This window comes from Epinephelus lanceolatus, chromosome 17, assembly GCF_041903045.1.
Source record: "Epinephelus lanceolatus isolate andai-2023 chromosome 17, ASM4190304v1, whole genome shotgun sequence".
In the NCBI taxonomy this organism is placed as follows: Eukaryota; Metazoa; Chordata; class Actinopteri; order Perciformes; family Serranidae; genus Epinephelus; species Epinephelus lanceolatus.
The window spans coordinates 7,744,840-7,760,218 of NC_135750.1; the positions used below are offsets into that span (position 1 = coordinate 7,744,840).

At 40.0% G+C, this 15,379-nt stretch overlaps 1 protein-coding gene across 1 annotated transcript in view; it reads left to right on the forward strand.

Moving 5' to 3' along the window:
• Positions 1–15,379, forward strand: part of arid5b (AT-rich interaction domain 5B) — a 104,552-nt gene that overhangs the window by 8,235 nt on the left and 80,938 nt on the right. The window contains exon 3 of the mRNA XM_033613151.2: positions 5,849–6,083. Coding sequence (XP_033469042.1) covers positions 5,849–6,083 — 235 coding nt within the window. The remainder of the gene's footprint in view (positions 1–5,848; positions 6,084–15,379) is intronic.

Genomic DNA, 15,379 nt, shown 5'->3' on the forward strand with positions numbered 1-15,379 from the left:
CCCTAACTATAACTAAAGGTTATTTTCTAAATTCATGGTTTAAAAATTAAAAAAAACAAAAGTAAAAATGCCAAAGTCATGCAGTAGTTAAAGTCCAAGTTGACGCCTTTAAATTTCTTGTTTTGCCCAACCAACAGTCCAAAACCCAAAATATTCAATTTACTATAATAATGGACTCAGAAAAGAAGCAAATATTAACATTTGACAAGTCGCAACTGGACGATTATTGTCACTTTAGATTAAAAAAACCTGTGGCTTTAACAATTTATCAACAATCTCTACTTTATTGTGAACTATTTTATTGATAAATGGTAAAAGGACTTGCATTTGTGTCGCTCCTTTCTAGTTTTCCGACCACTCACATTCACTTGTACATTCATACACTGGTGGCTAAGACTGCTGTACACTGTACCACCTGTTCATCAGTTAAACATCCACTCACAGCAATTTGGGGTTCAGTTTCTTACCCAATGATACTTTGACATGCACACTGGAGAAGTCAGGGATCAAGCCACTGATTGTCTGATAGGGCTGCAACAATTAGTCGACTAATCGACTATTAAAATAATCGGTGACTATTTTAGTAGTTGACTAATCAGTTTGAGTCATTTTTCATAGAAAAGTCCTATAAAAGTACCCAAAATACTCTTAATGCAGCTTCTTACATTCAGATATTGGCAGCTTTACACACTCTCGCATGACAGTGAATTAAAACCCTTTGGCGTGACTACGAAACAAGACATTAGATGACGTAATTTTGGGGTTTGGTAGAGACAGACCGACATTTTTCAACATTTTAACACATTTTTCGATAAAATGATTAGTCGACTAATCGAAGAAATAATCGACAGATTAGTCGACAATGAAAAGAATCGTTAGCTGCAGCCCTATTGTCCGATTAGTGGATGACCTGCTGTATCTCCTGAGCCACAGCCTCCACACAGGATTGTCATTTTATATGAATGTGAATTGAAATGTTTTGATTTTCGACTGTTTGTTGGACAAAAAGAAGTAATATGGCAATGGGGATTTTATTTATATAACACATTTCATTATACTTGTAGATAGCACATAAACAACATATATAAGAAAACAGTTAAAGCATGAATTATCACCATCAACAAAATCAAAAGAAACCCCTGCTCCACCAAAAGAAAAGCAAAAATGCAGGAAACAAGTGTAACCATATGAGCACTCACACACACTCACACACACACACACACACACACACACACACACACAGTAATTAACCAAAAGCCTGGGAGAATAGAAAAGCTTTGAGTTTGCCTTTAAATGTGGACACATAAAATGAAGAACATAATGTTTTCTGACTGGACTGAATCAACAGATTATACAATAATGCAACAGTCACTGGTCGCAGCCCTGGTTTTGCCTTTTCTTCAGTTTTTTATTGTAGTGGCACAGCAGGCTGGCGCAATGTAGTCGTTGTGATGGTTTCTCAATAACTGGTTCTCAGAAACCTCTTCCACGGAAACACACAAACACACATTTCTAAATTCTACAGTATCTGCCTCAACATTACTCAATCAAATATCATGACTTGTGCAAACCACAACACAGTGTTCAGCTTCCTGACTGCGCATGCTGCATCACACAGCAGCCCACAGACTTCACAAACGGTGTGAAGTTGGCTGGTAAAGTTGAAAAAAAAGAAATGAATGTAGCCTGTTGCGGCTCCGTTCATAGACTGATTATATCCTGGACCGTGTTGACAGCTGCTGAATTGCTCTCACCTGTTGTGTTTTGCTCTCAAGCCGAACAAGTCCCCAAACAGGATCTGTTGACACTCACACAAGGCAGCATGTCATTCAGCTGATTGATACAGAGGGAATGGCTGTGTGTTTTTGCTGTTGCTGTGTGCCGTATGCTCTGGTGTGCTATTGAATTACTCGCAGTATTGCAGTTTGACTCATACATCAGCGGCAGAACATTATTTTTGTTTCGAATGGACTGGACTGAAAATATTTCATGGTTAGGTTTCTCAGTGCGCTGTCAGTCCATTGCATCAAAGTACAGTAGCTAATTCTGCAGAGATACAGTACAATGTGGTTTCTGGCTGCAGGCTGAATGCTATTTACTGTTGCTCTACATTATTCAAATGGCCTGCTTTTTCTGAAGGCAGAAACAGCAGTCAGTTTTTCATTGCATGGAAAGCCGGTTACAACCACCCGCCACCACTTGACAGCTGAAGACAGCTCATTATAAGAAGACCGAAAACCCATGTTTGATGTTTCTACTTAGTGAGGGAGGCACAGCTATATCAAGCTATCCCTCGCAGGCTTTTCCTTTATAAGGAAATGCTGTCTCCAACTGGTTGGGATTTGATATGCCTGTAGTTGCAGATGATGTGAGAACTGAGTACGGGTAATTGTATAGACAGAGCACTTGGAGAGAATCTGAAACGCTGAGAAGTCATGTGTTTGTTTTTAGAATATGGAGACAAAATAATAGGAAATAATCCATTAAAACACAGCTTAAAATGCCAAAAGAACCCCAAAAGTTGACATTTAAAGCTTCACACTGGAAGGATTTACTGCAGGGTTGTATTTCATTAGATCGTATGTGCTTTTATAGCGTCCACCCTCTCTGCTTTCATACATTCAGTATGTAAACATGTCAATATAGAGTAAATGAATGTTATTGTAATGTCAGTAATATACAGGCTCTTTTAAGGGGAAATGCGCACAGGCAGACAGATGCCTGGTAAATTGGAGATAACCAAGGTAAACATCAGAGACCTACTCAGAGTGTCTGCGTTTCTGCCTGTACACATCTGTCCTCCAGATTTCCCTGTTTCTGTAATAGCCATCTTCCAGCAGCACACTCCTCCACTCTGTCGGTAACAAGCACTTCAGCCATTAGCCCTTCAAATGGAAACACATTTAAGCATCTCTGCTTCCTTGCCTCTCCATTGGACTTGTAGTTCTTCAGAGTATGAGAGTTATTAGACGGGGTTGAATCAACCTTAGGAGGAAAAAAAAGCACAAATCTTATTAAGTAAGCCAACTGAACAGAATAAAGTATGTACACAAAACCGCCGCAGCTATATACACAGTGTCAGCCATGCACATCACCGCTATAGATTTACATTTATAGTTTCCTGACGGTGTCACATTATCGTGTGTCAGGGAGACCACTGGCTCACAGCGTTCTCCTGTTCATTCATTACACATCTCACTGTAACAAATTACATTTTCCTCTGCACTTTGAAGGTGCAATCGTACCCACAGAGTGTGACTTGTTATTTAAAAAGCATAAAAAATCTCTACATTCACGGTGAATATCTGAGGCCTGACTTTATGCTAATCAAAAAAAAAAAAAAGTCTAAAACATCTACGTCCCCATTGACATTGATTTAACTGCTGGCATAAATTCAATTCAGCAATCATCCACATCATCCATATTCATGCTGCCGTAATTTACTTACATTAATGTGCATCCACAGCCGTAATGCTACTTGACGCACATACCAATTTAGTTGATAAATAAGGACGTCCTGTTGTTCGTCCTGTTTCCTCGACTAGTTTCTGATTCTGATCTTTGCTCTTATTTTTAATCCTGTTTTATTTATTTTTCCCCTGACTGTGTTCACCTCATACTGTCACATGTTACCTAACAGTGGTGGAATGTAACTAAATACACTTATTCAAAGTATACTTTACGAGTACTTGAACTTTACTTAAGTACTTTAATTCTATGCAGCTTCTACTACACCGTCCACTTCTTTTTACTCCACTACATTTAGTTGACACTTACAGTTACTAGTTACGTCACTAATTAAAGGTGCAGTATGCAGTTCTGAAGAAATATTGTTGATTGTTGAGGCTCATTCACAAGTTGTCAAATAGCAGCAAACAGTGTTGGTAGTCGCACTGAACCACCAACACAAAGCGTCTGTATTTCACGACCTCAGAATGAGACTCAACAATCAACAATATTTCTCCAGAATTACAAACTGCACTTTAAAGGTTTAACATAAAAAACGTGATACATGTAGGCTATATAGTACGATGCTGCACTATAATGTAAATCAAGCCACTAATACAAGCAGTAAAGTGTTGAAAATTTGCTCCATTATGACATGAAAATGCTCTTAGATGTATTCTGCATGCATAGAATCATATACAGTAATATACTATGATAATAAAACACTCTGGAATGAGCCAGTCTGTGTAATAAAGTACTTTTACTTTTAATATTTTAAGTACATTTTGCTGATATGACTTCTGTTTATTTCTACACTGGTCATGAAAGAGTCCACGCTTCACACTGATGTTCATATTTACATTTATTGTTCGTAGAAGTATCATGGAAGACCGTGGAAACTATACGATAAACAAAAAACAGTTTCAAAGACAAAAATAACAATAAACATACTTTATGTGTCTCATTTTCTTATAAACCCAAGTATAACAGTATTGAAATAGGGTAATTTATCAATAATAATTACCATGTTTGCCTGGTAGTCCAGCTGTCATATCATAGAAGGGAGCTAGTTTACGCTCAGCATTTCAGTCACCTTTAGTTTTCGGCCTTTTTTCCCGCTTAAACTTCCGGGTCATGGTCATGTGATTTACATGACACAAAATGTTTCGTCATGAATTTAAAAAGACAACATTAAAATAACCAGTGATGGCCAGATGGTCCTTGAAGCCTTAAAGCCAAATGGTTCACAAAAGGTTCATGTCTCGAGGCTTTATGTGCACACAAACCCTCCTGCTGGTCAAAGACTGTTAAACAGACAGATATATTATAGGTCATTTTATCAGTTTGTAATACACTGAAGACTGTCCTGACACAGTGCAGCTTTTCAGTTCATCTTAATAAATGCATTTCATGTATCGGTCATGTATTCATTAATATAAATGAAATTTCTATTTATGTTTAGTGTAGTATGGGTAGGTAACATGACAATACAATGGCATCTCATATTACTTGTCAATTTTTTTATCAGTAAATTATTTCGTCAACTTTTGAATAACTCATATGTTCGTAAATCGCGCCATTACTCGAACCACTTCCTGAACCACCGAGGCTTCGAACGTCATCCGCGACGTCACTTCCCGTTAAAGACATAAGCGTCAATTCGCAGTTCACTAAACACTTCCGGGATTTCTCGACACACGCTCCGAAGCACCGGCACGGTACGACTCGTCACTAAAAAATAACTTTAGCTCATAAAGTATCCCGAAATAACAGGTAACAAAATGTTTTACAACAGCGTAAGAAAAACGTTTAACTATCATAAAAGGGCCTCATGTACGACTTCTGGTGTTGTCATGGCAACATGTGACCGATGCTCTTTTACAGCATTCTGAATTTAGAACTATTTCGACAAGTTTTATACTTCAAAAGAGCTATAACTGTAAACAAAACTACTCGTTAACATCCACCTAAACCTCTGTTTAAGATTCAGAGACTTGGTAGATTTTAAAACAGCACAAATTATGAAAAAAAGAATAATTAAAAAAAGAATTAAAAAAAAGAAAAAAGAAAAGTTTAAAAAACACTTTCTGGAAATTAAATTGCCAAATAAAAAATTGTATGGTCAGAATGGCATGTTGGCATTAGTACAGTAGGGGTTGTTTAAAATCTTATTCTTAAAATCCTAAATTGTTCACAGAGCAAAATAGATTTCGAACTCTAAATTTGAGTCATGTAAAGCCAACCTGCACATGTGCTGTTTTCTGTTCAATAAAACTTCTTCAAACAGAGTCGTAAAGCTGTGGCAAAAGCAAACGGTCCGTGACCTTGACACAGTTGCATTTATGAAACTCCCTTTATGCGCCTCTGATTGTAATTGGGATTCTGCCCCGCTTCCTTTCAGCACGAGGTAATTGCAGTGTCTGAGAAGGTGATTGTGCGACTGGAGGACTTGGTGAAGTGGACGGTACCAGACTTCTCAGGATGGACCCACTGTCTGAAGGCCGAGCCTCTCAAACCCTCGGTGCTCCGGGAGCTGGGGACCAACGGGAGGCGGGAGGCCCTCCACCGCTACCGCGAGAGCACCCTGACCAGCGGACTCAACTTCAAGGATGTCCAGAGGGAGAGGGCACAGTTAGGTGAGCGCCAGCGGAAACCGCAATTTCTTTTAGTCATTTTTGAGAAGCATTTCACCATTTGAAAAGGTTACTGCTGTGCTCCCAGTTTCTCTGCTGCTGCTGCTGCTGCTGCTGTGTTAATGTTTATGTATTTGTGTCCTGTCTCCACCATAAATCAGCTTATGTTTATTGTCCTTTGGTTGGTTTAACAAGTGTTGTCTTGACTGGAGTAATTCATCAGTATGTAGTTGGAATTCCTCCCGATATAATGAGCTGAGAATCATACTAATAGAGGCAGGATGGAGGTAATGGCAGCGTGTTTGCCAACGCATTACCATCCTACAATATAACAGCTCTGTTTTGCGAGCGTGACAACAACAAAGGCAGGCAGCGCTGCAAATATCACATAATTCAGCTGGTAATGTCTTTAAATAATTGAGTCACATCAAACTGCAGTCTCTGACTCCTTCTTATCCATTGGTTTAGATCATAATTGGCTGTGTATCTTTAGGGATCGTTGCTATTTGTGTCTGAATGGTTGCCTGGCGTATTCGTCATGTACACGGTGCCATTAAGTGTCAGTGATTGTTTGATTCTTGCACTGAGCTCTTGGGGTCTCATGGCAGCATTACCTATGAATCAGGCCCAACATAAAGCTGGATGTCTCTGCGGATGAGTCATCCGATGCAAATAGGAAACTCTGGCATTTGAGCCTAATAATCAGCAAGAACATAATGTTCCCTTTGAAGCCATTTCCCAGTTATTTGCCCCTCTCTCTCTGCCTCTCACATGGCTGTGATGTAATGCCTAATGCTGATTATAATGGTATAATGTAGCTTAGCAAACGTGCTAAAAATACCATCACATCTTGTCAGGTTATAAGTATGTATCCTGGTGATTTAAGCCAGAAATTTAGCTTCATAATCCCCAATTAATTCATTTTTAATAATCATCTCATGCCCGGAGCCTTTGTGGAAGTGAAACTGCTATAGGCTTAAAAACACGAGGCTTTTTTTCTGTAGCAAAAGGCGGCTGGTTTATTGATGAGTCTTGTGCTGTTTTCTGCTCAGGGATCTTCCAGGAAGAGAAGCTGTTGTGTGTGTGATGCTGTAATGCCCTTGATTACTCGACATTGCTTGAATCTCATACGCAAAAAGGACAAGAGGATCAATAATGGATGCTTTGTTGTTATTCCAGTAATCAATACGGTTTGATTGTGCTTGTGCGTGCGTCTGTGTGCGATTGCTAGCTTTCATAAATAGATGCGTCAGCCTGCTTCATAAATGATATTATGTTCCATATCATGGCTTTCTATAAATGTGCTGTACCCTCCAGATTGTATAGATTTATCTGTTGTCAGTGTAATAACCTGACGATGACGCTATTGTTACTAAGGGGTTGTATGTGTGTGTGTGTGTGTGTGTGTGCGTGCGTGTGTTGCTAATGAGCAGCGCTGCCGTTAATGACTCCATCAGGCTGTTTCTAAATGCACTTGTCACTCCGATGGGACACTCTGCCAGAGAATCTGCCCACTCAGCAGAACGGGCTCAGACTCTGGCAGGGCACCAGAGACACACACACACACACACACACAGACCCACACACAGACACACACATAGATGGACACGTGCACACATGCTCCACACACCGACAATCAGTGGTGTGCACTCACTTATCCATTTGTTTGTTTGTTCACTACGTCTTTGGCGTGTGTCAGTTGTTGACAGTCTAACAATATGAGCAGGGCAGAGAGTTTGGGAGAGAGTGAGAGAGATCACTTATTCATCAAGGCAAATGCACGTTACTCTGAGCAAGGGTTTGCATAGAAATATGAAATATGCCACTGCAATGCTGCTGACTACCGGAATGAAATATTCATGCCACAGCAGCAGCAGATCAGATATAAAAGTACCCTTAAAGCGTCCTGAAGCTGAATGTCTGTAATTCTCTGTGATATTGGCTCATTGACTAAACTGACTTTTTTATGATACAGCTATACCCTCTCCTTTTTTTGGATTGTATTTATAAACAGAATAGCCCAAAGTGGCTGCTCGCTGCTTCACGTGAATGATGTATTTGCTGATTGTTATTCTCAGGCTGATCTGTAACTATGTCAGAGGAATTGGATTGTTCCCCATAACAGGATACTGCAGCAATACCACAAGCTGCACAGAAAACCATTGTGAGCTAAAAAGCAATAAAGTGTGCCATTGTTATCGAGGGAAACGGTTCTCTCTCTCTCTTTTTTCCAAGTACGTATCCGAACTTTTCCTGGCACACTGCCACTGTGAATTAAGTGCACTGTTATGTATTTGTGTCTCACAGGGAACATATGAAAAATACTACCAGACAAATGTGTCTGAAATAGCAGGATGCTATTGTTCTTGATCTGCATTATGGTTTGGTGAGGGAACAAAGCTCTGTTCTGCTCTGTCCTCAGAAATGCATAAAGAGTGAAACCAAAGATGCCTGCACAATGTGATTAATTAGAGAAACAAGTGACCTTTGCTGTTGTCCTGCAGCATGGACAGCTGTGACTCTAAAACCTGTGAGGCACAGAGATGATTGGTATCATAATTCACATTCCAGCTTTCGCCTGGCTTTGAAACATTTTAAAAAGTACAGCTGACCTGGAGTAAGAGGGCCTCCAAAGTGATGCAATGTTCCTGTAGACCTTTAAAACTAAATCTAAAAGATTACATTTTTTCCTCCTGAAGAAACAAAGAAGTTTGTCCAGCAGTTTGTTCTCAGCCAGTTTGGCTGTTATCAGGCCATTAAATGGGCATTATCAGCGGTTAAAAGAGTCATATGGGTTAGAAGAGGCCTGACATACCTGATATTTAGGCCCAGAGGAAGTGCACTGGACTTAAAAGTCAATTTGATTTTGACGCAAATTGTGTAACTACAACTTCTGGATCTGTCACGTGATGTCATGGGGTCCAAAACCTTTTCCCATAGACCTACATTGTGAAAGAGACATCTGTAAATCATGGATATATATATATGTATTTTAATAAATCAATAGTCTAGAAAAGCCACACAATTAAATGGTTTTTATCACCATTCAAGTTAGCGGACATGTTAGTGTGAAGATTGGGGATTTTTTATGATTTTATACTTGCGAAATCAAACCTTTTTGGCTTCACATGCCACTGAGCAGCTCTTCTAGGAATGAATGGAGCCCGGCCTTCAACGCTGTATCCAGGTATCCAGCTTTCTTTATACACCCATGCTACTGTTAGCTTCAGAAGGCTATTATTGTGCCGTGAAATGGCCGTTTACACTTATTGTGAGGCTGTGAGCTCTTGTGGCCTTAATTACTATGACAGGAGCAAAGGAGGAAATCTGGTGACGCAATATAAAGAGCCAGAAAGTCTGCATTTGGCAGGTGGGTGGGCGTGAGGGATGGGTGGTGAATGAGTTAAACAGTCACATGACTTGCACCCGGGAGAGTGAGGTTTGTGTGGCATGTGGAGCCAAAGGTCAACGGTGGCTTATTTAAACCAGAGGTGGTGGTTTTAACCGACTACCGTGATGTTTTCCTAAACCTAACCATGTAGGGTTTGCACCAAAACCTTATGTTGGATTTGCAAATGGCTACTAACCCATACTATGAAGCTAATTACCACAGACAACAGCCATTTAATGGACTGATAACGCTGTTCTTGCTCTGAGTTGGAGGAGAAGATTGATATAACCCTCATGCCACTGCCAGCAACTGCTTAGCTTAGCTTAGCTTAGCTTAGCATAAAGACTGGAAACAGGGGGAAACAGCTAGCCTGGCACTGTCCAGCACTAACACAATCTGCCTATCAAATCTAAAGCTCACAAATTAACATGTTGTAGCCTGGTTGTTTAATCCCTACAAAGATGTGGTGGGCTGTTTCTTGGCGGAGCTTAGTAACTCCTTTTTTCTTGTTCACACGGTATTATTGCCACGGAGCCAGGCTGTTTCCAGTCTTTGTGCTAAGCTAAGCTAACCAACTGATGGTGGTAGCTTCATATTTACCATACAAACATGAGAGTGGAATCGTCTAACTAACTAACTATCGTCTAAAATTAGTAATCAGTCCTCCTGTGGCCTGCACGTAACACAAAGGACATTTAATCACATTAAACATATTGTATTTTCCCACATACAGGCCAAGATGACAGTAATAACATGTTTCTACGAGTGCATGAAGACTGATGTATTGTACTTTGTGGTGCTTACATAATCTTTAATGTAATTCACTTAATCAGGTAATGCAAACTGTCCACTCAGTTTATCTTGTATTGGAGTGAGCGTTAGAGCTTCTTTTTACTGTTCAATCCACCGGGGATGGCTTGCCAGGGAAGTTTACATTCTGCCCCTCTATCTCTCCCCAGAGAACTGGCCTGATTCTTTTTTTTTTTTTTTTTTTCATTGCTGCCTGCCGAAATTGGTTTCTGGTCGTATACTACGAGGCCGAGCGTTGGAGAGCTGTATCTGCTGATACAGTTTGTTGGCTTTAGCCGGGAGAAACAGAGAGCTGTAGAAGGAAAATAATAAAAAAATAAAATAAAAAAAAAAACACAAAGGATTTCTCTTGCTCACAAAATAGCTCAATAGGTTTTCTGTCTTGTCTTTCTCCAATTCAAGCCTTCAGAGCAGAAGCCTGTGAGCAGATTGTGAGCTGAGATGATGTGGAGGATTATACAAGGTCAGAGCTTGTGACTCCTGCATTCAGAGAACATAGATGGTGTTCCTGACTCCTGCCCTTTAGTATCATCTGAAGCTGGTTCATCCCTCAGCGAGAAAACATCCCATGTAACTCTGCAGGCGGAAAAAAACAGTGTATTACAAAAGCAGCTGCCCCTCCCTTTGACTTTTAAGATTTCTGTGCTGCAGCACCTTTTGAAAATAAAAGTGAATGACACCATAACATTACAAAAATATTACTGCTGGGCTGATATTGGATGGTTCCTGCTGTTAAAGCTCTGCTGTTTGACCCCACAAATTCATACAGTGAATCAGACTAAAGTCGAGGGCGCGTGATGGATTAGATATCTGAAAAACATGACCATTTTCATGGACTACTCAGTTAGTAATGGTAATGAAGGTCAGTTATTATTATTCAAGGAAAGGCATATTATTCATGCATCTATTTGCTGTGTGAAAAGCCTTGATTGATGGTTTCCATTTACGATCTCCATCAATGTCAGAGTAAAATTTGATGTGATGGATTTGAATCAAAATGCACTTAAGTTGTGTAAAAAGAAAACATGCCATTTTCTTCCCATAATCGATAATAACTGACCTTTATTGCTGCGCTTGTTGTATATTTTAGTTTAAGTACATTACACACATTCATCAGAAGCAGTTTGGAGAGCTGTGTCGTACTCAAGGACACATGTGGGCAGCAGGGGCCGGGGATCAAACCACCAACCGTGCAATAAATGTCCAACCTTCTCCACCAATTTAGCTTCAGATTTGCCTTCTAAGCCGTGTCTTAATTCGTCACTACACATTAATTATATACAGTATACATAGTTTCTCAGTGTCTTTGTGCATTGCAGTGTGGGACAATAGTGTGCATCAACAGCACACTCAAAAATTAGCCTTTATTAAGTCTTAATACTTCAATACTTTGGCTCAATCCCAAAACATCCCTTGTCACCACCACTTTGCTAATACCCCCATGTGTTCACACCTAGTGCTAGGGTCTGATTCTGGTTGAGATAGACGGGTAGGACGAAGTTTTCGGGCTACACGGAGGTTATTCAGAGGCACAGTCCAAACCAAGTGTTGAGAAATCATTGGCGTGATGCCTGCACAAGCAGTAATTGAATAATAATTGAATAATTAATAAACGAAGACAGTGTAATAGCTCTAACAGCAACTGCTGCCCTTTTATTTACTCGACCATAAGTCCCGCACATGAGCCTAAAAACTCAGAGGGACACACAATACAACCAGTCTGTAACAGTATTACAGTTTAATGTCATTTCAGTATCTTATAGTCCTTTTCTTCATAAACAAAATACAACAAAAAAAGCCATAAAGATATTAGTAGTATGCTGAAAAGAATTCTTGTAGCATGCTGATGTCTCTGTAACTAGTTAGCCAGTTAATGTATCATTGTTATTGCTGGTTTGTGCAGGATAGTCCCACATTTTGACATATTTCCATGTCACACTCCCCTCTTTTAAATGACATATGACGCCTGAAATTTAAGTTAAGTCCAGCAGCAAAGTTGCTTCACTTGTTACTGCTACTCTAATATCAGCACAGACTGGCAGGGTAGGAGCACAGGTTGCTAACGTTAGCCTACAGAGCACAGAATTATAGTAATACGTAGATACTGAATGTCAAGATGGCACCTATTTATTCCGATGAAGTTGCTTGCCTGGCGCATGTGGCAAAAAAAGTTTCTAGCTTCCGGATACTTTCACAGCATACAGCCCACTGAATATGCACAGTAGTGTTTCTCCCGTTGGCCCTGCCTTTGAGTTCCTGCTCAGCTCATAAACTTTACATTGTGATGCATGGATTTTTAAAATGCATGTCTTGACATGAGAGAAGTTTTACAAATATAAAACCTCCATGGATCAAAAAATTCTCTTTTACAATGGTGGCCTTTGGGAAAATGCTTTTTAGGCCACAGAGGATTTTTTCACTGCAATACAGCAAGTGGCCACTGGGGAAAATTGGCTGCAACTGGCAGCTGCAACTCCCCAAGCAGTGTTCTTTGTATTTGATGACTCATTTGATTAATTGATAGCATGAAACTTAAGTTGCGAATGACTTGCAAACCTCCATGCTGTTCTGACTCCACCAGATAAGTGTCAAATGTTGTGATAATATCATTATTACCATAGTTGCGTCATCTTATGTAAACACCATCAATGACTGATGATGACATATCAGGGTATTGAAGGGTTGTCCCATTTCATAGCAGAACATTTCAACCCCAGCCTCTTGCAATTCTGTTTCAATGTACAAAGGGGCACTCAAAAACCAAAGGTTATGGGTAAATAAGAAATGGGGTTACATTTGTACACGTCTCAGTTTTCTTGATTGGGCAAGAGCAATACATTACTTCATGTGATCAGAGATATGCTAGTACAGTGATTGAGCCGGGCGGTGCAGTAGGCCGTTGAGGCACGTAGCAGTATCACTGCATTTCAAGATTCTTTACAGCCTCGCCCGCTGCAGGATAGAACCACTGTATTTCCCTCTGATGCAACATCTGATCTGTATGCCAGGCTTGGCACATATACCCGAGTTGATATCCCAACAATATTTCAGTCGGAACATTTCAATTTGATGTAGAGGGTAGATTCTGTCCCTTTTCAGAGACTGTTCAGAGCGTCACTGAATGTTTATGCAGGCAGGAGCTGGTGATAAGGAAACAGACAGATGCTGTCTTCTCATGGTTGATTTGTCTCGTTGACAATACAGAACAATATTTGGGACTTTTGAGTCACTATCACACATGAAAATGCTTTATGTTTTTCGACTGCGACGTGGGAAGGAGTAAAGCGCTTTCTTGGAAAAGATAAAGAGAAAGTGTGGCGGTGTTAGAAGAGTAATGGTATGTTGTGACTCCAAAAGAGAAAGGATGCTTCTGTAAGACACACCACACTGTACTCTTCCATTCAGAATATGTGGCAGATTGTATCGTTTGCACTTGTTTGCTTTCCGCCCCTCGAACATATTTGCTTCCCCTTCTGCTTTTTTTTCCGCAGAACTAATTCTACAAACTGTCCAGAATCCCCTTTGAAGTAATTTAATGGAGTGTTTGTATTGATTATGTGCCTCTCTCACCACCCTTCTCTCTTTCTCTCCCTCTCTGGTATGCTTTTGTCTTCCTCTTCTTTTTGGTGGTGGTGCTGGTGTTGGGAGGGTTTATGGCAGTATCTTCTTCATTATGCTCAGACCTGTAGGAGAGAGAATCACAAGCTGTTTTTCCTCACTGATGTGCTCATATCATTAATTCACTTCTGACTGGCCGGAAGCCAGAGAATTCTAAATCTGTAAGCAGTAAATTGTGTGCCGGGGTGGAAAAATCTATTAGATGTTTGAGCATGCCTCGAATTTGAATGGGAGAAAGAGAGAGAAAGACACACTGTGAGAGAAAGAAAAGAGAGAGAGAGAGACCACCCAACACCCGAGCCATATCCTGTTATGGCTCGCACCGTAATCAAATTCAGCTTCTTCGGATTGCTATATTCATTAATAATTTGTGTTATTTTATTTCTGGAATGTCACATAATGTGTTTTTGGGCTTGCGCGATGGAGGGGCTGAGGGCTGGTGGATGGTTAAACAATGAGAATGGCCTCGGAGGAAATGAAGAGCTCCGTCTCTCCATTAGCGAGGTCTGAAACAACAGTTGTGTCTCTCTTCTCTCCATTAGTCAGGTCTGGAACAACAGAGACGCTATTGATGTGACCTCTGCCAGGCATCTTAAATAGAAAGAGAGGGAGCGAGGCTCTTTCATAATACACCAGCTCGTCTGCTTCTGAGATAGATTTCCTGATAGTTAGATATTTTCATCATTCTTTTGTTATGAGAAGCCCCAGAATCTCAGTCACTTTTTAATCTGAGATTGTGTGTTTCTCTTCTTAAAACAAATTGCCTGCTAGTTCCAGTTACTCTCTGACTCACACTTAAGTGTTACCCAACCAGCAGCCTCCCTATATTCGTCTTTGTCAAAATGATGCTTATTTCAAGTATTACGGCAACATTAATATATCAGCGCGGAGCTGCCTTTTGTACACGTCTCCCTGATATGTTTATCTCCTCCTGACAGTTTCTGACACTCTGCCTTCAGATAGCTAGATAGATATGGATGATTCTGTGCTGCTCAGTAGGCCTTCTAGACATCACAGATTGTACAATTAATAACCCTGCATATTTTATGAGCATGCTAGTCCATCTGCTTTATGAATGCATGTAAAACTGTCTTCTTCTGGATGCCCTGTTGTGCATATCAAATGGACTCAAAGTTCAAATCAACAGAAAGAAAAACAAACAATTTACTCAAGTTCTGAACTCAAGTGCAGATTTAAGGTGCTTTACATGAGTATTTTATGCTACCTCACACTTCTATTCGACAACCGTCACCTGTTTTAGTCACTAGCTGCTTCACTGATTAAGATTTGATGCATTTTTAGAGATTAAACTAACAGAAATAGTACATAAAATATTTCAACTTCAACCAGCTATGACAGTAAAATCCTACTTATACACTAATGCATCATTAATCATAATCCATTAATATGTGAGTATACTCATAGGAGCAGTTTCTAGTTCTGAGAAGGCTTATGAGAACTTTTGATTGTGATACTTAAA